We start from the raw sequence: 24,107 nt of genomic DNA, 5'->3' as shown, positions 1-24,107 counted from the left end.
TTATTAAAAACTCATATAAATGAAAAAAAGATAGTAACATAGTAAATGAGGGCAGATAAAGACTTGTACGGTCCATCCAGTCTGCCCAACAAGATAATCTCATACTATTTTACAACCAGAGATTACAGAGAGTAAAATGAAAAGCAAGCACAAATTTTTTTTCTTATTATTTTTCTGGAGTTTTGGAGAGTTTCTCCTAACCTCCCCCCCACACACACACCTTTCATTTCATCCTTCCCTTTTCCCCTGCTCCTGTCCCCCCCCCCCCCCCCTCTTCTACCTTCACTTCCCCTCACTCATGTTCGCCACACACACAGAAAGGGTATTCAAAGAGCTTCTGTGTGGGTTTTTTTTTTTTTTTTTTCAAATGCAGTGAGGGAAAGTCTATGGGCTTTTGTGGCTCGCACTCATTAACATTCCCTCAGCGGCCTCTCTTAAAAGATTTTTCTTTTGTAGCTGTGGGGGGTGAAGAGGGCACAAGCAAAGAGATTTAAAAAAAAAAAAAAAGTAGAGGTAAAGAGCTGAGGAGAAGCTCCCACCCCCCACCCCCCTCCCCAAGGACTGCTTGAGCTCTTTGAGGAAGATACAAGGGCAGAAGTAGCCCTGAACCCCTTGGGCCTGAAGTTTCCCTGGCAGAGAGGTCTCTGGGGCACCAGGCTCTGCCACTTTTTATGGGCAGAGCGGTGAAAAGCGGATGTGAGGGGAGAGAGAAGGGTTGCCTTGGTGTTGACCAGCTGTCAAAGGGAACACAGCTTTTCCTCATGCCAGGCTTGGTTGCTGTTGTGCAATGGGATGTGGAGGGGAGATCTGAAAGATGATGCAGGGAAGGAGAATGAAACTATGTGTAAATAAAAAAAAGCCAAAATACTGAAAGGAAGATGCAGAAAAGATAAAAGAGAGGAAGAGAATGCCTGAGAGAGATGTGGAAAAAGTCTCTTTGGTCTTTCCCACATTCTAGAGCTAATAGAAATGCCTGATCTGGAAAACCATGTAAACAGAATGGTCTACATTTTCATGTTTTATCACTGTTATTGGAGCATCGATTATAACTTCTATCACTTGTTTTGTTTCCAAAAAGCAAACCAGCTTAGTGCAAATACAACGTCGGAGTAAATCTTCCACCTTTCATATTTTAACAAATAACTTGCCTCTTATCCCCTTCCCTCTTTCCTCCCTCCAAAACTGTTTTCTGCTCTCACATGGACTCCGGTAACTCTCATCTCTACGTCCACCCGTATTTCACAAAACGTAGATGGATGGGTTTGGTCTTCTAATGGTTGAAATTACCCAGAGTGGACATCTACCCCTAAATTCTAGAAATGGTGGCCAACTCCAGGCTCTGCTCGTTCTGCCTCGCCTCACCCTATGCTTGGAACAACCTTCCCGAGTCCTTACGCCAAGCCCCCTCCCTGCCCGTCTTCAAGTCTTTGCTTAAAGCCCACCTCTTCAATGCTGCGTTCGGCACCTAACTCTTACCTTTCAGGAGTTCCAGACTGCCCCAATTTGTCTGCCCCTATCTGACTGTTCACGTGTCCTTTAGATTGTAAGCTCTTTGAGCTGGGATTGTCCTTCTATGTTAAATTGTACAGCGCTGCGTAACCCTAGTAGCGCTTTAGAAATGTTAAGTAGTAGTAGTAACACAGTTGTAGAATAGGGTTAGTAATATGCATAAGAAAATTATCTAGTCAGCAGTAAATTGCTGATAAATGCCAGTAGTTGGACCTCCAGCCTCCCCACCCCCAAATATTTATTTATTTATTTCTTGCATTTGTATCCCACATTTTGACACCTATTTGCAGGCTCAGTGTGGCTTACATTATGCCATAGTGGCGATCGCCATTCCCGGAGTGAGAAATGCAAAGTTCATACTTGATAGAGTAACTTATAGAGTAAGTTAATCAAATATAGAAAGTTCATTTGGGCATGAGAAGTAGAGTGGTAGCACGTTAACGTCCATTAGTGACAGAGTGGTTGAAGCAATTGTGTAAAGAGTTCGGTTTTGTCAAGTTTTGGTAGAGTTTCGTTGTCTAGTATCTAGGATGGATCTTTATGGTATGCCTTTTTGAACAGGTTGGTTTTTAGTAGTTTTCGGAAGATATCGTGAAATGACAGAGAAGTAGCACTCCCTCCTCCTTCCAGCGCCTTCCTTGTATGGTAGGGAAGCCCCCACCTAGCGCATCCCAGAATGCACTGGGTAGGGCAGGGCGCCGCCATTTTTGGAGACAGCGCTAGAAGGAGGAGGGAATGCTACTCCTCTGTCATTTCAAGGTATGGGGGAGGGGTTCACAGGGTACTAGACCACCAGGGGGAGGTTGGAGGTCCACCAAACCTCCAGCCTTCTCTTCTGTTGGGGGGGGTGAGGGTCTTCCATTCAGGGGGGGTCAGGATAGGTTGGGGTTCAGGGGGAGTGCTAGAACAGCAGGGTGGTCCAGTAGCCCTCTGTCCGGGGAGGGGGGGGGGGGGGTTGGAAATGTTTGACAACTCCAGATTTTTTTTTTTTTTACAGCCTGGACCTGTCAATTTCTGCGTGAGGCTTGTGACTTGGGTGCATGCCCGGGCACAATCATCCCGCGGAAGTACCCCCATGATTGAAGCTAATAATGAACATAAATTTGCATGCTATTAGTTTGATCATAGGGGTGTTATTACCCCCGTGCTCTTCTGGTGCTAATTTCGCAGCGCTGTTTGGAACAGCGCAGGGAAATGGATCATCGGGGCCTATGGGCGTTAACGTAGAAGGGGCATGGGCATGTCAGGGGTATTCGGACTATTGTCACACAAATTAAGGTGCCACCATTTACACCAGCCATAGCCACGGCATTGGCGGTTGCACCTACTGCCTGGCGTGTAACTGCGGATTTGCACTTGCGGTCTAGAACAGATTTGGCGCACAGCGCTGCCCGTACAGAATATTAGCTTAGTTTTTTTGGTGCCTGATTTTTAGTGACCTATGTAAAATTTACCCCCTAATACATTTCCAAAGCAGGAGAAGAAGAGGCCTTGTGATTAGAGCAATAGACCGAGATCCTCAAAGAAAACAGGGTTCAAATCCCACATCTCCCATGACATCCCCTTGTGTCCTTTGGATTTGCCTCAAGTTACCATTTATAAACTCTTGGAAATAGGGATAAATTGTATCTAAATATAAGGCCATGGTTTAATCAGCCTTGTGCTACCTTTGAAAATCCAAATTATTATCACCAGAAGAAGTAGTTAATGGATTAAAGATAGACACCAGAAAACTGGGTGGCCTACAGTCCTTCATTTATAATTAGAGTCCTCAAACTTATTTTCACTGTCTTCGAGGTCTAACGCGCTCATGCTGAGGTACCTAACCAGGGCCTCTGTCCTTGTCAAGGTGGCTAGTAATATTCAGAAGGAACTGCAGGGCTTCAATAAAGAATGAAATCTTGTGCCCCTAATTCCGTTTTGATGCCTAATTGCTTGACTTTGAAAGTTTACTTCTTTGTGCCTTAAGGGCACTTGGGTTATTCCCTGAAAGGTGGTGGGTTGGGGAAGGAACTTTGGGAGAGAGAGTTTGGTATTATCAGGAAGATATTTCCTCTATCCCGTGACCTGGGAGAGAGGAAGGATGCGGAAAAGAATATTACTCCTAATAATCATGAAAATACATTTCATGCCATTTTTTTTTCTTTTCCTAAACGATACTCCACATCAGTGACTGTGTTCAGCAAATTGCATGGCCCTTCCCCCTCCCTTATTAATTCCCTAACATTCCCATGCCTTTCCAAGAAAAGTGTCCTGGTGGGAGGGGGGCAGTACTACACGGAGGGGGACAGGTTGAATCTTTGGCCGGGTGTAAGGGGGAAGATTAGCAGCCAGCCAGCGTGAGGAAAAGCTTTCCCAGCACAATGAAAGGGGGGACAAGGTGGGTGTATCCCTCTGACACTTTCTGTAACTCTGCCTGTTAGTGTTCAGAGAGAGAGAGAGACAGAGAGAGAGACAAACTCTCTTCTGTCTTAATGTGTCCAGATCAGAGAGGTTTTGTTATTTTTCCTTTCAAGCTCTTTCCATAAGTGTGATATTGGAGGGCTCGAATAAGTGAATCCCAGCTCTGGGAAGAGGGGTCATGTCTCGAAGGAAGCAAAGGAACCCCCAGCAGCTCATTTCAGATGGAGAGAACTCCACAGCTTCTGAAAATGGTGAGTGAGCAATGGAGGAGAAAAGCCTTGACTCTGGTGATTTTTTTTTTGTTTGTTTTGTTACATTTGTACCCCTGCGCTTTCCCACTCATAGCAGGTTCAATGCGGCTTACATATTATATACAGGTACTTATTTGTACCTGGGGCAATGGAGGGTTAAGTGACTTGCCCCGGAGTCACAAGAAGCTGCCCGTGCCTGCAGTGGGAATCGAACCCAGTTCCCCAGGACCAAAGTCCACCATGCAAACCACTAGGCCACTCCTCTACTGAAGATAGAAAAAAAAGTAGCAGGGTATAGGAGCCTTAAAAATAGGGTTAAGAGAGACTGGGGAGTGAAAGAGAACTTGAAATACAGAATAAGTGCTGTTTTATCAGGAGTTCTGAGCGGGTGCTGGCAGGGGGAACAAGGAAGGAAAGGAAAGTTTTGCTTCAATAAAGGTGTTTTGGGAAGTTCTTTCCAGAGCCGGAGACATTTGCCCATAACTCCTCGCCATTCACGGATCCCTCCCTAGTCCAAACACACCCATGACTACGTTCCGAGCTTGCCACTGGGCTACTAGCTTCCAAGACCTAGGGAATGTCTCGCAGGCACAGGGATGGACCAAGACATTGGGAGGCTGGAGGAGAGGGTGGTTAGGCTGGGTGGGTTTTCCTAGGTACATGCATGTCTCTCATTCCTTTCCTTAGGCCAAGCAACTGTGAATAACTTTCTCTGGCCAGGCAAACCACTGCAAATCCCCAGGAGAGAGGGGGGCCTAACTGGGATGATACCAATCGAAAGCCCGTCCTAAAATCTGGCTTTCAAATTCTAGTCAGCCAATATTAGCAGCTGGTTTCGCTGTTATTACTTAATCTAATCTGTTCTCTGTGCAGTGGAAAGGGGAAGAGAATCCACTCATCCAAGCACTGGTTTCCCCTAATTTCATGGGGCTAAGCCTGCTTTAAAATGAGGAGATGTCCATTCAACTTAGATACTATCCATGTATTTACATCTTGCTTTAAGGGGAGGCAATACACTTACTTAAACTCCTTATAAGATTCAGAATTAAATCTAGAATACGCACACACAAAAAAGATATTTTTTTGGTTCCAAACCCAGCAGAATTCCTTCTGGTCAGTATTGGTCCTGGAGAAAATCAGGCTGTAATGCCCTATCTTAAACCAACATAAGATTTATAGGGAGACAGTGACTCAGGTGAGCTTTGGAGAACCACACATGGGTGTCTTCAGTTACATCTGTACAAGCCCCCCCCCCCCCCCCCCCCCCCCCCCCGTGGTCTGCAGAGCTGTCACGTCTCTGGATTATTCTTAGACAACAGACACAGTAACAGGTATCCTGAACAGAATTTTCATGCCTGGGTTAGCTCCTCCAGATCTAATTACCCCTGCCTCTTCCCCCAGCTCCCCTTTACAAAACATAAATATTCAAGTTTAGCAGGAATGTGAAAACACTTCCCCCAGAAGCAGCAGCTTGTTCCTGAAACATAGGAATTATCTCAAGACCCAAACCTCCAGGCCCCAGGCAACTGGACAAGTCAGCAGCTATTTGGGATGCAGTGTTCACTGAGAGGCTTCAGATGCAAAGCTAGGCTACACGGAAAGGAGAAAATGTTCATTTTAAATAGTGGAAAAAGCCAGGGAGGAGTAGCCTAGTGGTTAGTGCAGTGGACTTTGATCCTGGGGAACTGGGTTCAATTCCCACTGCAGCTCCTTGTGACTCTGGGCAAGTCACTTAACCCTCCGTTGCCCCTGGTACAAAATAAGTACCTGAATATATGTAAACCGCTTTGAATGTAGTTGCAAAAACCTCAGAAAGGCAGTATATCAAGTCCCATTTCCCCCTTTCCCTTATGACATCACAATATCAGAAGTGAGCCAAGTATTGGGCAATCAAGCCATTGTGACATCACTGATGAGGTTGGCTCTTATTGGTGGAATGAGTGGAGGAGTAGCCTAGTGGTTAGTGCAGTGGACTTTGATCGTGTAGAGCCGGGTTTGATTCCCACTGCAGCTCCTTGTGACTCTGGGCAAGTCACTTAACCCTCCGTTGCCCCTAGTACAAAATAAGTACCTGAATATATGTAAACCGCTTTGAATGTAGTTGCAAAAACCTCAGAAAGGCAGTATATCAAGTCACATTTCCCTTTCCCAGTGGGTCAGTCTGCTGGTCCAGTGCGCAAACACCCAGAGCAGTCTTTGTCCACAGACTTCACTTGTTGCCCCCTTCAGAAGGAAAAACTTTCCAGGAACTGGCCAAGGCACTCTGGCACATTTTGCATGAGGTGGGGGGGGGGGTTTGAGGGGGGGGAGCAATTTATTGCTTTGCAAAACTTCTCCCCTTCCCCACTTCCACAGAATTAAATCCTTGCGCTAAAGGTCCAGCGGTTTCCAAACCCCTGAGAGCTGGATTCACTTTCCATGGCCTAGTGTCACAACTCCAACCTCAGAGTCTCCAATCTCTTTGCAACATGGCAGTGAGAAGAGCTGGGGTTTCTCTTTGCAGTGCTGGGTAGGGCTACGCATGGCAAATAAACCTTCTTTTCGCTTCAGTTTTCATGTTCCTGTTTTGGGGGGGGAGGGGCGTGGGAATGGGGTTCATTCCAGGGGGGGGGGGTTTCCCCCCTACCTTTTTAGCAGGCACTAAATCATTGTAATGTGCACTGAAACAACAGAATTGAAAAACGGATCCGCTTCTATTGGATTATGTGAGAAACCCATTCAGGCCTTATCAAATGAGAATCTAAGTAAATCTGGCACCTCAGAAGGGAAAGCGTCTACTTTTTCCCTGCATGGAACTTCTCGCAATTTCTCTTAAAAAGAAAGGGCAAAGAGAAACAGTTGAGTGCCATTATCTTAAGTAAAACTTTAAAAAATGCTTGTCTCTCCAAAATGCTAGTTAGCATTAGTCGGGAATAATCCATACCCAACATTGGCCATATTTTTAGTTTTCTGAACCACTTTAGAAGCCTTTGTATAGGTCAAATATGATGAATAAATAAAATAAGGATTGCTTTTCCTTCTAATTAATTTAGGAGATCTTTTACTAAAGATTAGCTCCAGTTATCTGCAGCAGTAAAAGACCCCCTAGTGATCCCCTGTAACTTCCTGTTATATTTTCAAATCGCACAAGGCTCTCTTGGTTATTGCTAGGTTTTCAGGGCTGACTCTAATTACATTTTTCCAGGACCAAGGAGAGGGTCGCCAAAAGGAGCAGGCCATCAGGAACAGGCCGCTTCTGCCCTGGTTGTCTCTGGAAGCGAAACCAATGATCCCTTTTAGGCAGTAATTCCTAAACTGTGGGTTGGGACCCCAAAATGAGGTCACAATATCAGAAGAAACGGCACAGAAAAAGGGCCAATCCCCGTCCTTCTGAACCCCTGCTGTGACCTGTGACCGGTGCTTTATGTTCATGTTTAATTGGGATTCGATCTACTGTTTTTGCTAATGAAAGGTTAATTGCAGTCAGAATGGAGCCTATGAGACAGGCAGTGTTCACAGGTTCTTGCCTCTTCTCCTGAGTGGACTTCTTGTGATCCCAGGCAGATGCCTGTGGTTACTGCTGCTTTTTTGGTTTGGATAAGTGACGGGAGGAGGAGGAAGTAGAAGAGAGTGGAGGGAAAGTCTGTTATGTTTTCATCATCATCTGGGGGGGGGGGGGTTCCCTGAGCACATACCCAGGCCCCCTCCCTACCCATCTTCAAATCATTGCTCAAAGCCCACCTCTTCAATGTCGCTTTCGGCACCTAATCACATCACCTCTACTCAGGAAATCGAGACTACCCCAACTTGACATTTCGTCCTTTAGATTGTAAGCTCTTCTGAGCAGGGACCGTCCTTAATTATTAATTTGTACAGCGCTGCGTAACCCTAGTAGCACTCTAGAAATGTTAAGTAGTAGTAGTAGTAGTGGTCTCTTGAATTTTTAAGTGTTAAAATGGGGACATATTGGATAAAAGTTTGGGAAGTACTGGTCTAAGGTGAGAGGAGGTTCAACACCCATGTTCCTACTCTTGGAGGTAGTGCAGCAATATAGTCATTTCAATGGGGAGGGGCAGGTAGGTCCCCTGGGAATCCTGCAGAACTTGCTTGCCCCTTGCAATTGAAACCATGATGTTGCTTTACCCCTCCCCTCACCCCCCCCCCCCCCCCCCGGGAAGGAACGTGGGTGCTGGGCCCTCATACAGCTTTGAGGGAACGTTGATCAAAACTCAGTATCTAAGCATTTACTACAAAGAGGTGTTTTCCCATGCTGAATGGTAAGAAGGTTTCATGGATTGGTTTCTTTGGTTACTGGTGATTCCCAGAAGTGTCTGCCCATGAAGACTGGTGAGGTTAGTTTTCCAGAGTTTATAAGTATGATATGCCATGCTGGATTAGACTGGAGGTCCAAAAGTCCAGCATCTCGTCTCCAACGAGGGCTCTTCAGCTTGGAGAAAAGGCGGCTGAGGGGGAGATATGATGGAGGTCTATAAAATAATGAGTGGAGTTGAATGGGTAGATGTGAAGCGTCTGCTCACGCTTTCCAAGAATACCAGGACTAGGGGGCATGCGATGAAGCTACAATGTAGTAAACTTAAAACGAATCAGAGAAAATTTTTCTTCACTCAACGTGTAATTAAACTCTGGAATTCGTTGCCAGAGAATGTGGTAAAGGCGGTTAGCTTAGCGGAGTTTAAAAAAGGTTTGGACGGCTTCCTAAATGAAAAATCCATAGACCATTATTAAATGGACTTGGGGACAATCCACTATTTCTGGGATAAGCAGTATAAAATGTTTTGTACATTTTGGGGATCTTGCCGGGTACTTGATTGGCCACTGTTGGAAACAGGATGCTGGGCTTGATGGACCTTTGGTCTTTCCCAGTTTGGCAGTACTTATGTCACCAGGAAGTACCCTGCACAGATTCCAATGAGTAGATCATTCTTTGTTGCTCACTCCCAGGGATCAGTGGTGGTTATTCCCAGTTCTACTTAGCTGCTTGATAAAATACCTATCTGTTGCACTTACTGGTGGTTACTCTTGTGATTTGTTAAGTGTTATGCTGCAATTTTAATATGCATTTGGTGTTGTTTCTGGAGCTATTTCCCTTTTATAGCAGACTGCCTTGATGTTTACATTAATGGGGGGGGAGGGGCGGTTCTGAATACAGAGCTGAAAAACGGGCACCGAAAAAAAAACATCAACACTACGCAGCTTTCTAGGGTGTGTGCTCTGTATAGAACAGCGCATAGCGCCGATTTCCACACCTTACTTTGGGCAAAAGACTTACGCCTGCTGAAACCTGGCAACCCAGTTAGGCGTGCTTGCTTCCAGTTAGACGTTAGCTTACAGAACAGCGACTAATGCACACAGGGGGCTTATTTTCGAAAGAGAAAAATGTTGTAAAGCACCGTTTGGATGGATTTCTTCTCAAAAGGTCCAAAATGGTATTTTCAAAACCCGTTTTGCAGACGTCTGTCTGTGCATCACTTAAAGTCTCAGACTCAGCTCAACAAGTTGCAGAAACCGACAGCTTTCATCACCTCAGGCTTAGCCCCCAAGTTGTAGATATTGACAGCCTGCGACACCGGCAAACTAATCACCAAACCTCACGATTTCTGCACAGATGAGAACTTCTGTAACTATCAAGGCTAAATAGGGGAGAGAGAAAAAAAAATCCTACAGGAATATACCCTCTGTAACTCACCTTGAGCTACATCTGAAAGAGGTGTGAGCTACATGGAGACCCCCTTCCCAAAATGTAAGACTCACAGCACACTATAAGCCCCCAATGACTCTTCCAAACCCTCCCTTCTCCTGCTCGCTACCTCTTCTAAGCCCATCTTCTGTTTCCCTTCCCCCTACACCAATTCAACAAGTTTAATTAAGCTGAAATACACCCCCAGCCCCCAGAAGTAAATTAACCAGAAGAAGGGGAGGCTTAGAGAAGGGAATATTTACATATCAATGTCTACAAGTCCTTCCCCGGTTCACTGGCATGAACACAGTGGAATCCTTCTCCAAAAACTATCCCCGTACAGGGAAAAATGTTGGTAAAAGTTTTTTCATAAATCAGCTGAGGGGAAGAGGAAAGAGAGAGAGAGAAGGAAATGACCTTTTTTCATTCTAGTTTGCATTTTACACATATAAAGGAGACAGATAATTTCTTTTGAGGTGTCTTCTGTGTGAGCCACTTCCATAATCAGGTACATAAGTAAATCAGACGTTGGAGTCACTGTGTTGACCATCATCAGACCTACATGCCCTCTTTGGCCTCCCCCGTATCACCACAAGACATGCAGGGGTATCTAATCCCAATTCACAAGGGCAATAATCTGGTGTGGTTATCAGTTCACCTACAACGAAGGTTCATTAGATACATTTAGCTCCATCTTCTTCTAAGGGTTGGGTTAATTTCCATACTTCTATTACCTTGAAAATCAAACCTGGCTCTGTTTCTTCGCAGATCTCAGTGAAATGCCAAATGCCATATATAGGTTTCCTTCCTTTAATCTCGCAATCACTTTTTAAGAAGGGGCCCATGTCATTTGAAAGCCTCAGGATCGCTCCGTGGTATGACTGCACCTTGAGTATCGTGTGCAATTCTGGTTGCTGCATCTCAAAAAAGATCAGTGGCGTTCCTAGGGGGGCTGACACCCAGGGCGGATCGCCGAAGCGCCCCGCCCCCCCCAGGTGCAGCACACTCCCCAGATGCAGCACGACACCCCCCGCGAAAGAAACCCCCCCCCCCCGGGTGCACGCCGCTGGGGGGTGCCACGCGCGCCTGCCCTCCGTTCGTTCCATGCTTCTTCTCTGCCCTGTTCCAGGGCAGAGAAGAAGCATGGAACGAACGGAGGACAGGCGCACGCAGCACCCCCCCAGCGGCGTGCACCCGGGGCGGACCGCACCCACTGCCCCCCCACCTAGGAACACCACTGAAAAAGATAAAGCAAAATTAGTAAAGGTTCTGAGTTGGGTGACCAAAGTGATAAAGGGAATGGAAGACCCAGTGGCGTACCAAGACCAGGGCAGAGAGTGTGGTCTGCCCCAGGTGCAGCAAGTAAAGGGGTGTACTGAGCAGTCATGCGGATCTCAGATCTGCCGGTGGTCCTCTGCCCCTTTGGTGTCAACTTCCTGTTTTGGGGCAGAGGACCGGCAGAGCCCACAGCCAGCCCCATAACTGCTCTGTCCACCCCTTACTGCTTAGAGGGAGGGAGGGGGTGATGGGACTGGAGGAGGGGGGGTGCTCTGCCCTGAGTGGCAACCAAGCTAGGTATACCCAAGACAGGCAAAACAAACAGTGGATTAAAAAAAAAATCCTCTCACAATGAGTGTCTTCCTGAACAAGGTCTTTATTGAAAGTAACACAGTTGACCCGACACGTGATGTGTTTCGGCCGTAAAGGCCTGCATCAGGGGTCTATAAAATAAAGTAAAATAAACAAAATATAAACAATATACATAAACATGTGACTGCAATAAAAAAAACATATTTGGACCATCAGACACTTGAATAAAATATGATATCAAATAAAATGTAAAATAATATATAAAATATAAATTGTAAATGATGAGAAATAAAATAATATACATAGAGATAATGAGAGCTGTAAGGATAAACATATGATACAATGCTGACAAAATGTATGTAATACCGGAATGTGAGAAGGCAAAAGTAGAGACTAATAGACGATTCACCACTGGAGACGTGAGTCCAACAGTCTTTATTATATCAGAGATAGCGACCCGACACAGGCCGTGTTTCGATGCTAAAAAGCGTCTGCATCAGGGGTCAATAAATACACCGTAATGAATGCAAAACGAAGAGTCCATTTTGCTCTGATAGTTTGTATCCAGCATATTCTGTTTGGTGCTACGTGATCAGTGAGTTGACAACACATATACAAGTAGGACTCTTCGTTTTGCATTCATTACTTGGTGTATTTATTGACCCCTGATGCAGATGCTTTTTAGCGTCGAAACACAGCCTGTGTCGGGTCGCTATCTCTGATATAATAAAGACTGTTGGACTCACGTCTCCAGTGGTGAATCGTCTATTAGTCTCTACTTTTGCCTTCTGTGATTCGTCATCGTAGAGAACTTTTCCTGTTCTATATTTTGGATGCCGGAATGTGAGACATACCTAATAATATCTGAAGAAAGAAATGCCTTGTAAGTCAGATGAACAACAGCACATGAGCTGCTAAAAAGAGATATACAAAATGGATATATAAATCAATTAATAAATACATGCCATACATACAGTCATAAATAACAAAAAATAACCAGAAAACAGGACACAGAAGACTGAACAGGGATCTCAGAATCAAAATACAAAAAGTGATTGATTAGAATAAAAAAATAAAAAAACATAATAAAAAAATGAAAAAATAAAAATAAGAAAAAAATGATGAAAAATACAAGTGTCATTATACCTGAAACAGAAAAACATGAAAGTAAAATTGACTGTAACATAAAAATGGAAATGAAACTGAAATAAAAAGCAAAGTCAAAATGGCCGCACACTGCCTTACGCGAAGTGACCGGCAGTGAGCTAGGTACGCCACTGAACTCAACTGTAAGGAAAGGCTAAAGAGGCTAGGGCTCTTCAGCTTGGAGAAGAGACAGCTGAGAGGGGATATGATACAGTGGAGTGGAATGAGTAGACGCAAATCAGTTGTTTTCTCTTTCTAGAAGTAGAAAGGCTTAAGGGGCACACCATGACGTTACTAAATAGCACATTTAAAACAAATAGGTGAAAATATTTTGTTTCCTCAGTGCAGAAGGAAAAGCTTTCCAGGAACTGGCAAAAGTCCCACAGCTCTGGAATTCATTGCCGGAGGATGTGGTAAAAGCAATTAGCACATCAGGGTTTAAAAACGTTTTGCACAAGTTTTTTTGGGGGGGAAGCCCATAAACATGGAGAAAGCCACCACTCATCCTTGGGGGGGTAAACAGCATGGAATCTATCTACTTTTTGGGATCCTGCCAGGTACTTTTGACCTGCATTGACGACTGTTGGAAACAGGACACTGGATTTGATGGACCTTGGGTATGATCCACTATGGCTGTTCTTATAGTTCTATGTTCTCATGTACTACCTAAAGGTTCAGGGTCATGGATCTGATATTCTGTCTTTCTGTGGTAGCAAAGTAACATAGTAAATGACGGCAGAAAAAGACCTGCTTGGTCCATCCAGTCTGCCCAACAAGACAAACTCATATGTGCTACTTTTTGTGTATACCTTACCTTGATTTGTACCTGTCCTCTTCAGGGCACAGACCGTATAAGTCTGCCCAGCACTATCCCCGCCTCCCAACCACCAGCCCCGCCTCCCACCACTGGCTCTGGCACAGACCGTATAAGTCTGCCCAGCACTATCCTCGCCTCCCACCACCGGCTGGCTCTGCCACCCAATCTCGGCTAAGCTCCTTAGGATCCATTCCTTCTGAACAGGATTCCTAGCAGTTTACATTTATGATATGCAGGTACTTCTTCTGTCCCTAGTGAGCTCACAATCTAAGTTTTTTTGCATACCTCTTCTTTGGCTAGATTTTATGTTGGTCTAAATGAAGTATCGTAATCTGTAAAGAATCCCATTTTCTTCTTCACTAATATGGCTCCGAGACCTTTAAGTTCCAATAAGAGAGTGAAAAACAGAACTCAAAATTTATCAGGAAAAACAAGACACCTAAGATTAAGACTTGCAGAGAAGCAAGAGAGATAGGAAAGAGAAGGGTTCTCAGGAAACAATGCACAAGTGTGTGTTTGAGGAAAGTGTGCGAGACAGGGTTAAGCCTCCTGCACTGCCGCTTCTAGTGTGATACCTGGAGGTCTTTAAAGGGAGCTGCTGTGTATTTTAATCAATGCCCAGGGAACCTAGATTAACAGCCAGCTGTGAGAAACTCAGGTGGTTGGTTAATCCTGAAAGAAAAGACCACTCCGGCTTCCCTCTCTTCTCCAATGTATAATTTAGGGATTTGGAGATGAGTGCGAACTCACAGGGAATTGTGTGAAAGGACAAAACAGAAAATATTTAGAAGACTGGGGGACGCCTTGTAGATTTTTCAAACAGTCCCAATTCCATTTCAGCTCTGTCCAGCTCTATGAACCTTGCATTGTGTATTTACTCTCTGTGCGTTTCTCTCTCTCCCTCTCGCTCACTCTCTCTCATCAAAGGAGTACTTGAAAGTTGTTAGGGAATCAGCGGTGTCTCCGCACCAAGGACCTAGTTATCTAATTCAGGTACTTATGCTTTATTTTTATGCACCCTGAATTAACACTTTGCTAACATATAACGTGTGTTTATTTGTCTGTTTTTGTTATAAAGGGGATACAGCAGATGAGGACATTCAGGTCTGTGAAAAATGCTGTGCCCAGTTTGAAGACCCAAATGAGTTTCTTCAACACCGGGAGTCCTGCAATGTAATTAACCAAGTAGTAGTGATCGTTGGCAACCAAGGTGACTGCTCTTCTACAACCTCTTCTGCCGAAGTTCCCAGAGATCTGGATGGAGAGAGCAGCCACGGATATGCTTCCAGCAAGAGCATGGATGAACCTCAGAGCCCTGATCCAAATAGCAAAACTCATGAGAAACAAGGACCTAAGCAGGAACTTTCACTCACCAGCAATGGCCAGAAGACTCTCAGAGCTGCAGATTGTCCCAGATCAGCTGCCTGGCTGGAACAGGGATGTAAAGATGCAGGGGCTTCACGGCACTTTTACATTCCCAATGGTGGGTTGATGGTGGAGGGCCTCCCTAATCCAAAGCTTGGGGCAACACCCCATGGTCAGGAGGCCCTTGCTACTGGAGCGCCATGTGGTTCACTCAACATCCCAATGATCTTGGAAGAGCTCCGAGTTCTACAACAACGCCAGATCCACCAGATGCAGATGACCGAACAGATCTGCCAGCAAGTTCTCATGCTGGGGTCTATATCACAGCCAACAGGGCCCTTGACCACCCCTACACCTTTGCAAGCTGAACCAGTAGCTGGCACAAAGTCTTTGCCTACATTCAGCCCAGTGAAGACAAACCAAGCAACGCAGGTGCCTGAGAGTCTCAAAACCTCATCTGGAGCAGAGGCGCCCAGGCAAGCTCTCTTCCATCTCTATAATCCACTGGGGAACCCTTTCATAGGAAGAAGCCTTCCTAATGTTCATGCTCTAAAGCAGAAGTCTGTGACATCCTTCTGTGAGAAGGTTACTCAAGGATCAGCCCCTCTACCCATATCACCTCCTGGCCAGCTCATGCCTGCCCATTCTACCTTCCCTGCAGGTATTCTAGCCCCCCAGGCTGGAATGTTTTTAGGAGCCAGAGTGCTAGAAGCCATGCCCAGCCTGCTGAAGCAGAAGAATGGGGAGCCCGCCTATGCAGAACCATCACAAGAGAAGCCATCTGGCAGGCACAAGTGTCGATTCTGCGCCAAGGTGTTTGGCAGTGATAGTGCCCTCCAAATTCACCTGCGGTCCCACACAGGTGAAAGACCTTACAAATGTAACATATGTGGGAATCGCTTCACCACCCGAGGAAACTTGAAGGTGCATTTCCATCGGCACAAGGAGAAGTACCCTCATGTGCAGATGAACCCCCATCCAGTTCCTGAGCACCTGGACTATGTTCTCACTAGCAGTGGGCTCCCTTATGGTATGTCAGTACCCCCCGAGAAGACAGATGAGGACCCACCTGAGAAGAAATCCCTCATCTCTGCTTTAACTGCCACAGAGAGCCTCACCCTTCTTTCCACTGCCCAGACTCTCCCACCATTGAATAAGTTTGTTCTCATGAAAGCTAGTGACAGTGCAGCTTCCCTGCCAAAATGCATCGGAGGTAACCTGAAAAGCAAGGCAGATGAAAACACGCCACCATCAGAAAGGGAACCACCAGTAGACATTCACAATGGCAGTGGTAGCAGGGTCCAGTTGAGCAAACTGGTAAGTTCCCTGCCCAGCTGGGCTTTGCTGTCTAATCATTTCAAGGCAACTGCCTTCCCTTTTCCATACATCATCGATCCTCTTGGTTCCTCTGAGACATCAAAGCTCCAGCAGTTGGTAGAGAACATAGACAAGCAGGCCACCAGTTCCAACCAGTGTGTCATCTGCCTGAGAGTTCTCAGCTGCCCCAGAGCCCTGCATCTGCACTACAGCCAACATAATGGAGAAAGACCATTCAAGTGTAAAATATGTGGTCGGGCTTTCTCCACCAAGGGCAACCTGAAGGCTCATTTTGTTGCGCACAAGTCTAGTCCTGCCACCAAAGCACAAAACTCGTGCCCCATCTGCCAGAAGAAATTCACAAATGCTGTGACACTTCAGCAGCACATCAAGATGCACCTAGGTGGACAAATCCCTAATGGAGTTGTTACTGATGGTGCTGAGACCAAATTGGACTGCCTAGAGGAGAAGAGCTTTGATGACCAGGACTTTTCAGATGAAGATGTTACTGATGAGGACTCCCTGGAAAGCAGTGGGTCTGAAAGCCACAAGGTGACCCAGATGGATTCAGAGATTTCCAGTTTGGATGATGATATCATGGCTGCCACCACAAAAGAAGACGTGGGAGACGGTGGCACTGACGGCAGCCCACCATCTGCTTCAGCAGTCCAACATATCCTTCCTTCAGAACCTATCACTGCTGTTGCTACTGAATTTCCATCTCCTCCAGGGCTTCTGGAAGACAGTAAGCAAAATGGTGCAAGAATTACCAATATGGAGGCCCACCAGCAAGAAAAACCTCAGAACATTTTTGTTGAACCCTTTGAGCCCCCAGTGGCAAACACAAATGATGATTCAAGTACAGCACCCACTGAAACTCAAAAGATAGCTCAAAATGTTGCTGTGACAGCCAGTGAGGCATCAGAGAAGAACAATACCCACACTTGTGACATCTGTAATATGCCATTTTCTTGTCAGGACTCCCTAGAGAAGCACACACAAAACCACACTAAGGATGGTCTATTTGTCTGCACAATCTGCAAACAGAGTTTTCTAGAGAAAGCAACTTTAAAGAAACACATGCTGGCAGCACACCAGGTGAGCGAAACATCCCCTCCTCGGCCACTAAACCCCCCTCAGTGCCTGACCAAAGAGTCATCTCCATTAGCCCAAACACCTCCAGACAACCTGGTGAAGATGGAAGTGGGGAGCCCACCCAATATGTTGACGCTGGTACAGCTGCCTGGGCTGGTTGTGTCATCAACACTGTCCCCTCCTGGAAGGCGCATCCCCAAGCAGCATCTCTGCATGGTGTGCAAGAAGACCTTCTCCTCTGCCAGTGCTTTGCAGATCCATGAAAGGATTCACACTGGAGAGAAACCCTTCTCTTGCAGTATGTGTGGAAGAGCCTTCACTACCCGAGGAAACCTGAAGGTAGGGCTCACCAGTTTATGTCAACAGCAAGGATTTATAGGTTCCTACCCCTAGGAAATCCATCAAAGACAGTGCTTTACATTGACTTAACCGATTGCACTATCTTAAAATAGAACCCAAGGCACTACATCTATTCCCTTCTGTATATACTCCTTGGGTTACCCTAAGCAGTCATTGCACCACCGTTATATATAAGAGATAGAACCTAGCCTCTACCTCCTGGGTCTGCATAGGAAATACACCCCCCCGGGCCCTACTCCCCAGTTATTGCAGAGCCTGTATATATTGCAAACAAGATCTAGGCTCTATCCCTGGGCTCTGCATTAGGAACACACCCCCAGAAACATCATCACTCTCAGAGATGTATTAGAACTTCTACTTGGAAGTCATGGGACAAAATATAAGGGCTGGTGAGTGGACATATAAGACAGTCTCTTTGGGGATGCTCAGACTTGCTATAAATGATTTTGTATAATAGACCAGAACTGGGTCAGACCAAAAGTCCATCTAGCCCAGTATCTCGTTTCCAACAGTGGCCAATCCAGGTCACAAGTACCTGAAGAGTCCCAAAAGGTAGCAATGTTCCACGCTACTCACCAACACAGGAAGAGTGAGCTCAGGTAAAGAAGACGAGGATTCCAACATCTCGGTGTGTAGGACCTTTACTATAATCAGGAATATCAAAACATCAAAGACGCGACACGGCCATGTTTTGGCGTATGAGCCTGCTTCAGGGGTCAAAAACCCATATGAAGATAAAATAAGTAAATAACAATAAATAAACATTATGTATAAAATAGACAATGCCTCGATCACAGTATCAGTAGTAGGCTCCGTATACTCATAGAATCATAGCTCTCACTTTTGCACTTTTCCGACTCTTCCACAGCAGAATGAATATAACCTTTGGAGTTTTATAATTTTGCTTTTTCCGTATCATATTCATACTCACCACGAGGCAAATCTGTTCAGGACTATTTGGACCAACACATGCTACAGGTATTCGGATATGGTCTTTATTTTCATCCATTTACCTATTGTTTATTGTTTTTAATTATTTTTAATTAAGCACTTTTTTTGTACCTTTAGTTGTAGCATTAAATTTATTCCTATGCATTTCTTTGATACTTTACTTTGTATCTGTTTTTATCACACCACTGGGTTTACTGTTTTTTTTTTTAATCTTACATTGTTATTTATCTTATATTGTGGTTTGTTTGACACACGCTCACATTATTGTTCATCAGATACACAGATTGGAGTTAATGCACCATATTATCATTTATTCGCTCTCAGTAACTTTTATTATTCATCTATTAATTTACATATTTTTAATGCAATATAGAAACATAGAAACATGACAGTAGATAAAGGCCATATGACCCTTCTAGTCTGCCCATCCTCTGTAACCCCTAATTCTTCCTGTTCCTAAGCGATCCCACATGCTTATCCCATGCCTTTTTAAATTCTGGAACAGTCCTCGACTCCACCACCTCCACCGGGAGGTCATTCCACGCCTCCACCACCCTTTCTCTGAAATAATACTTCCTTAGGTTACTCCTAAGCCTATTCCCTCTTAACTTTGTCATATGCCCCCTCATTCCAGAGCTCTCCTTCATTTGGAAAAGGCTCTCTTCCTGTACATAAATGCCCTTGAGATATTTAAACGTTTCTATCATGTCTCCTCTCTTCCAGCGTGTACATGTTGAGGTTCATAAGCCTGTCCCTATAATTTTTGCATTCAAGACCGCTTACTAATTTCGTAGCCGCCCTCTGGACCGACTCCATCCTGTTTATATCTTTCCGCAGGTGCGGTCTCCAGAACTTTAAAACATATTTTTGTGTTTTTAAGGCATTAGCTCCAAATCAATCTGTGTATCTATCAGTACATGAAACGGCATTCACTAAGTACAGATTCATAAAATTATGATACTGACGAACAATAATGTGAGTGTGTGGTGAAGAAACCACAATATAAGATAGATAACAATTGTTGGGCAGACGGGATGGACCATACAGGTCATTATCTGCCGTCATTTACTATGTAAGATAAAAACAACAGTAAAACCAATGGTGTGATAAAAACAGATATAAAGTAAAGTATAAAACAAATGCATGTGAATAAATGTAATGCTACAACTAAAGGTACAAAAAAGTGCTTAATTAAAAATAATTAAAACAATAAACAATACATAGTAACATAGTAGATGATGGCAGAAAAAGACCTGCACGGTCCATCCAGTCTGCCCAAGAAGATAAATTCATATGTGCTACTTTTTTATTTGTACTGTCCTCTTCAGGGCACAGACCGTATAAGTCTGGCCAGTCCTATCCCCGCCTCCCAACCACCAACCCCGCCTCCCAACCACCAGCTCTGGCACAGACCCTATAAGTCTGGCCAGTACTAGTCCCGCCTCCCACCACCAGCTCTGGCACAGACCCTATAAGTCTGCCCAGCACTAGTCCCGCCTCCCAACCACCAGCTCTGGCACAGACCCTATAAGTCTGCCCAGCACTATCCCTGCCTCCCACCACCGGCTCTGGCACAGACCGTATAAGTCTGCCCAGCACTATCACCGCCGCCCAACCACCAGCCCCGGCACAGACCGTATAAGTCTGCCCAGCACTATCCCCGCCTCCCAACCACCAACCCCGCCTCCCAACCACCAGCTCTGGCACAGACCCTATAAGTCTGCCCAGCACTATCCCCGCCTCCCAACCACCAACCCCGCCTCCCAACCACCAGCTCTGGCACAGACCCTATAAGTCTGCCCAGCACTAGTCCCGCCTCCCAACCACCAGCTCTGGCACAGACCCTATAAGTCTGCCCAGCACTATCCCTGCCTCCCACCACCGGCTCTGGCACAGACCGTATAAGTCTGCCCAGCACTATCACCGCCGCCCAACCACCAGCCCCGGCACAGACCGTATAAGTCTGCCCAGCACTATCCCTGCCTCCCACCACCGGCTCTGGCACAGACCGTATAAGTCTGCCCAGCACTATCCCCGCCGCCCAACCACCAGCCCCGGCACAGACCGTATAAGTCTGCCCAGCCCTATCCCCGCCTCCCAACCACCAGCTCTGGCACAGACCCTATAAGTCTGCCCAGCACTATCCCTGCCTCCCACCACCGGCTCTGGCACAGACTGTATAAGTCTACCCAGCACTATCCCCGCCGCCCAACCACCAGCCCCGGCACAGACCGTATAAGTCTGGCCAGCCCTATCCCCGCCTCCCAACCACCAGTCCCGCCTCCCACCACCAGCTCTGGCACAGACCGTATAAGTCTGCCCAGCACTATCCCCGCCTCCCAACCACCAGTCCCGCCTCCCACCACCAGCTCTAGCACAGACCGTATGTCTGCCCAGCACTATCCCCGCCTCCCAACCACCAGTCCCGCCTCCCACCACCAGCTCTGGCACAGACCGTATAAGTCTGCCCAGCACTATCCCCGCCTCCCAACCACTAGTCCCGCCTCCCACCACCAGCTCTGGCACAGACCGTATAAGTCTGCCCAGCACTATCCCCGCCTCCCAACCACCAGTCCCGCCTCCCACCACCAGCTCTGGCACAGACCGTATAAGTCTGCCCAGCACTATCCCCGCCTTCCAACCACCAGTCCCGCCTCCCACCACCAGCTCTGGCACAGACCGTATAAGTCTGCCCAGCACTATCCCTGCCTCCCACCACCGACTCTGGCACAGACCTTATAAAACAAATGCATGTGAATAAATTTAATGCTACAACTAAAGGTACAAAAAAAGTGCTTAATTAAAAATAATTAAAAACAATAACCAGTAGATAAATGGATGCAAATGAAGACCATATCCATGACTACCTGTAGCATGTGTTGGTGCAAAATAGTCCTGAACAGATTTGCCTCGTGGTGAGTATGAATATGATATGGAAAAAGCAAAATTATAAAACTCCAAAGGTTATATTCTGCTGTGGAAGAGCCAGATAAGTGCACAAGTGAGAGCTATGATTATATAAGTATATGGAGCCTACTACTGATACTGTGATCGAGGCATTGTCTATTTTATACATATTGTTTATTCATTGTTATTTATTTATTTTATCTTCATATGGGTTTTTGACCCCTGAAGCAGGCTCATATGCCGAAACATGGCCGTGTCGGGTCTTTGATGTTTTGATATCCCTGACTATATTAAACGTCCTACACACCGAGATGTTGGAATCCTCGTCTTCTTTGCCTCACTCTTTCTGTGTTCTTTATGTACTCGTGAGGTTTGCATTTTCTCCTTCCTATTTTCTCCAAGCTACTTACCCTCAGGAATAAGCAGTGGCTTTTTCCCAGGTCTACCTTAATAATAGACCTGGTAAAGCTATTATTGGTGACTATGGTATCAATTTTATAAATTGGCTCCTCATTTTAGGTGCCACAAAAGGGGTTCGCTTAGCACCAACTCTGTAACTAGGATTGCCAACTAGATCCGGATTCGCCCGACAGGCTTGATCCAGCCCTAGGCATGCCCCATTGCATGCAGGGACGTGGTTCTGATTTCTCCCATTGGATTCCCCAAGAAAAGCAAGGCTACAAGTCCATGCATGCTTTGGGGGTAAGCCCAGGACTGGATCAACCCTGCTGGGTGAATCTGGATCCAGTTGGCAACACCTCTTCGTGCAAAACTTCACTGGCTCCCCATCAGAGAATGAATCCTCTTCAAGGTCCACACATTAATCCACAAGATTATCCACGGTGAATCTCCGGGATATAGATGCTCAATCTGATTGACCTTCCCACCAGAAACATGTCTGAAACTTCATGAACTTACCTCAACCTACATTACTCCAATTGCAAAAGACTGAAGTACAAAACCTATTATGGATCCAACTTCTCCTTTTTAGGCAGCCAACTCTGGAATGCCCTCCCCAGACCTATCCAATCAATCAGGAACTATCTACCCTTCCGGAAATCACTAAAAACCCATCTGTTCAAGCAAGCCTACCCAAATGACCCAAACTAATCCTAAGAACCCAGCCACCCAACACATATCCAGAAGACCTCGATAATGACCCAGACTACATCCCCCACCAAATTTCCCTATGCTTTTCCCCATATCCCATCTCCCCTCTTGCCTCCTCTACCCCTCCTCCAATGCTCAACTACACCTTACTCATACCTCTCCTACTCCCTTCACCCTTGCCCATCCCTACCTACCTATCTCTTTTATTGTTCTGCTTTAATTAACTTATTTTTCTCTTTATCGATTCTCTGTAATCCATATTATTATGTAAGCCACATTGAACCTGCCTTGAGTGGGACAGCGCGGGGTACAAATGTAATAATAAATAAATAAACCCTATCCATAATGGCCTAAGGGCATGCCTAAGCTGTTATAGAATCCTAGTGCAAAGTCACATTGGTCCATCAAAAGTTAGGCATTGCCTATTTATGACAGGTCAATGGCTGGTATAAGTGGACATGTCTAAGTATTTTATAAGTTGCAAGCACCGTTGGTGACACGCCCACACTCCATCCTTCCTGACAGTTGCACGCTAAGCAATTTAGGTGCACTGTGTATACAATAGTGCCTAACACTTACGTGCACACCTGCCAATTATTGGCATCGATCACAAGCGTAAGCACTAACGTTCTATGAACTAGGGGGCCCTTTTACTAAATAGCAGTAAAACAAATGGCCCCCAGCAGTGTGGACGTGTGAAATTGGCCATTTTTTTTTACCACAGCTGGGAAGAAAAGCTTTAAATGAGGGGGGGGGGGCAGTAAATGACCATGCGGTAAAATTAAAAGTAGTGCACGGCTATTTACCACCTGAGCCTAACTGACTGCCACCTAGCGGTAAGGGCTCTCGCGCGCTACGCATGCGGTAATCACGCAGTATGCGCCAATGTGGCTGCACCGCCAAATACCGCCAGGAACACCCCCGCGGTTAAAAAAAAATAGAAAAACAGTGTGCGCCAACCTCAGAATTTCTGCTGGGTACCGTGTTACCCCGGCAGTGCTGATTTGACGCACGCTACTCACGAGTTAGCCCTGCCGTGGCTCAATAAAAGGGTCCCAAGGTGCATTATTGTTGCCTAACTTTAGACATCAGCAATAGATGATTCGTGGTTTTGACATAAATTAATACCTGTTCCTGTTTCCTCCTAGGTCCATATGAGCACCCACGTCTGGAACAGTAGCCCCATCAGGAGAGGGCGACGTCTCTCCATGGATAGCCCTGTCCCACTTCTCTCAGGTGGTCCTGTCAAGCTGCAAGATTTCCTCGCAAGGGATATCCCTGCACAGCTGGTAGGAGTCGGACCCCTTTCCTTCTGGAATCAGTATACAGCCTTCCTATCGAGCAGGCCGATGGCAAAACCTGCCGGCATTGGCCCGACAGCTGCAGTGCTCGCCCCACCTGCTCTGATTGGCCTCAGCAATGCAGTCACAGTCAGTGCACCTACTGGTGGATTGGGTGAAGTCAAGGAGCAGGTCTTGCCAACTTCTGAGGCTCCCCCTGATAGCCAAGTCAAAGAGGAGAAATAGCTATTTACTCATAGCTGCAGTCCAGAGGGTAGGCCCAAGGGGCCCGCTTGGCAAATCTGTTCAAATGAGGTCAATACCATCAA

General features: G+C 46.0%; 1 protein-coding gene across 1 annotated transcript; it reads left to right on the top strand.

Annotated features, from left to right (window-relative positions):
- The first annotated feature begins 4,090 nt into the window (after positions 1-4,090).
- SALL2 (spalt like transcription factor 2) lies at positions 4,091-24,024 on the top strand. The gene is made up of 3 exons (XM_030186663.1): positions 4,091-4,163; positions 14,472-17,509; positions 23,647-24,024. Exons 1-3 carry the CDS (start codon positions 4,091-4,093, stop codon positions 24,022-24,024), a joined length of 3,489 nt encoding a protein of 1,162 aa, XP_030042523.1.
- Positions 24,025-24,107: the final 83 nt, after the last annotated feature.

This window comes from Microcaecilia unicolor, chromosome 14 (assembly GCF_901765095.1).
Source record: "Microcaecilia unicolor chromosome 14, aMicUni1.1, whole genome shotgun sequence".
Classification (NCBI taxonomy): Eukaryota; Metazoa; Chordata; class Amphibia; order Gymnophiona; family Siphonopidae; genus Microcaecilia; species Microcaecilia unicolor.
Note: the sequence above shows the minus strand (reverse complement) of the source record. Positions and strands in the feature narration are given on the sequence as shown.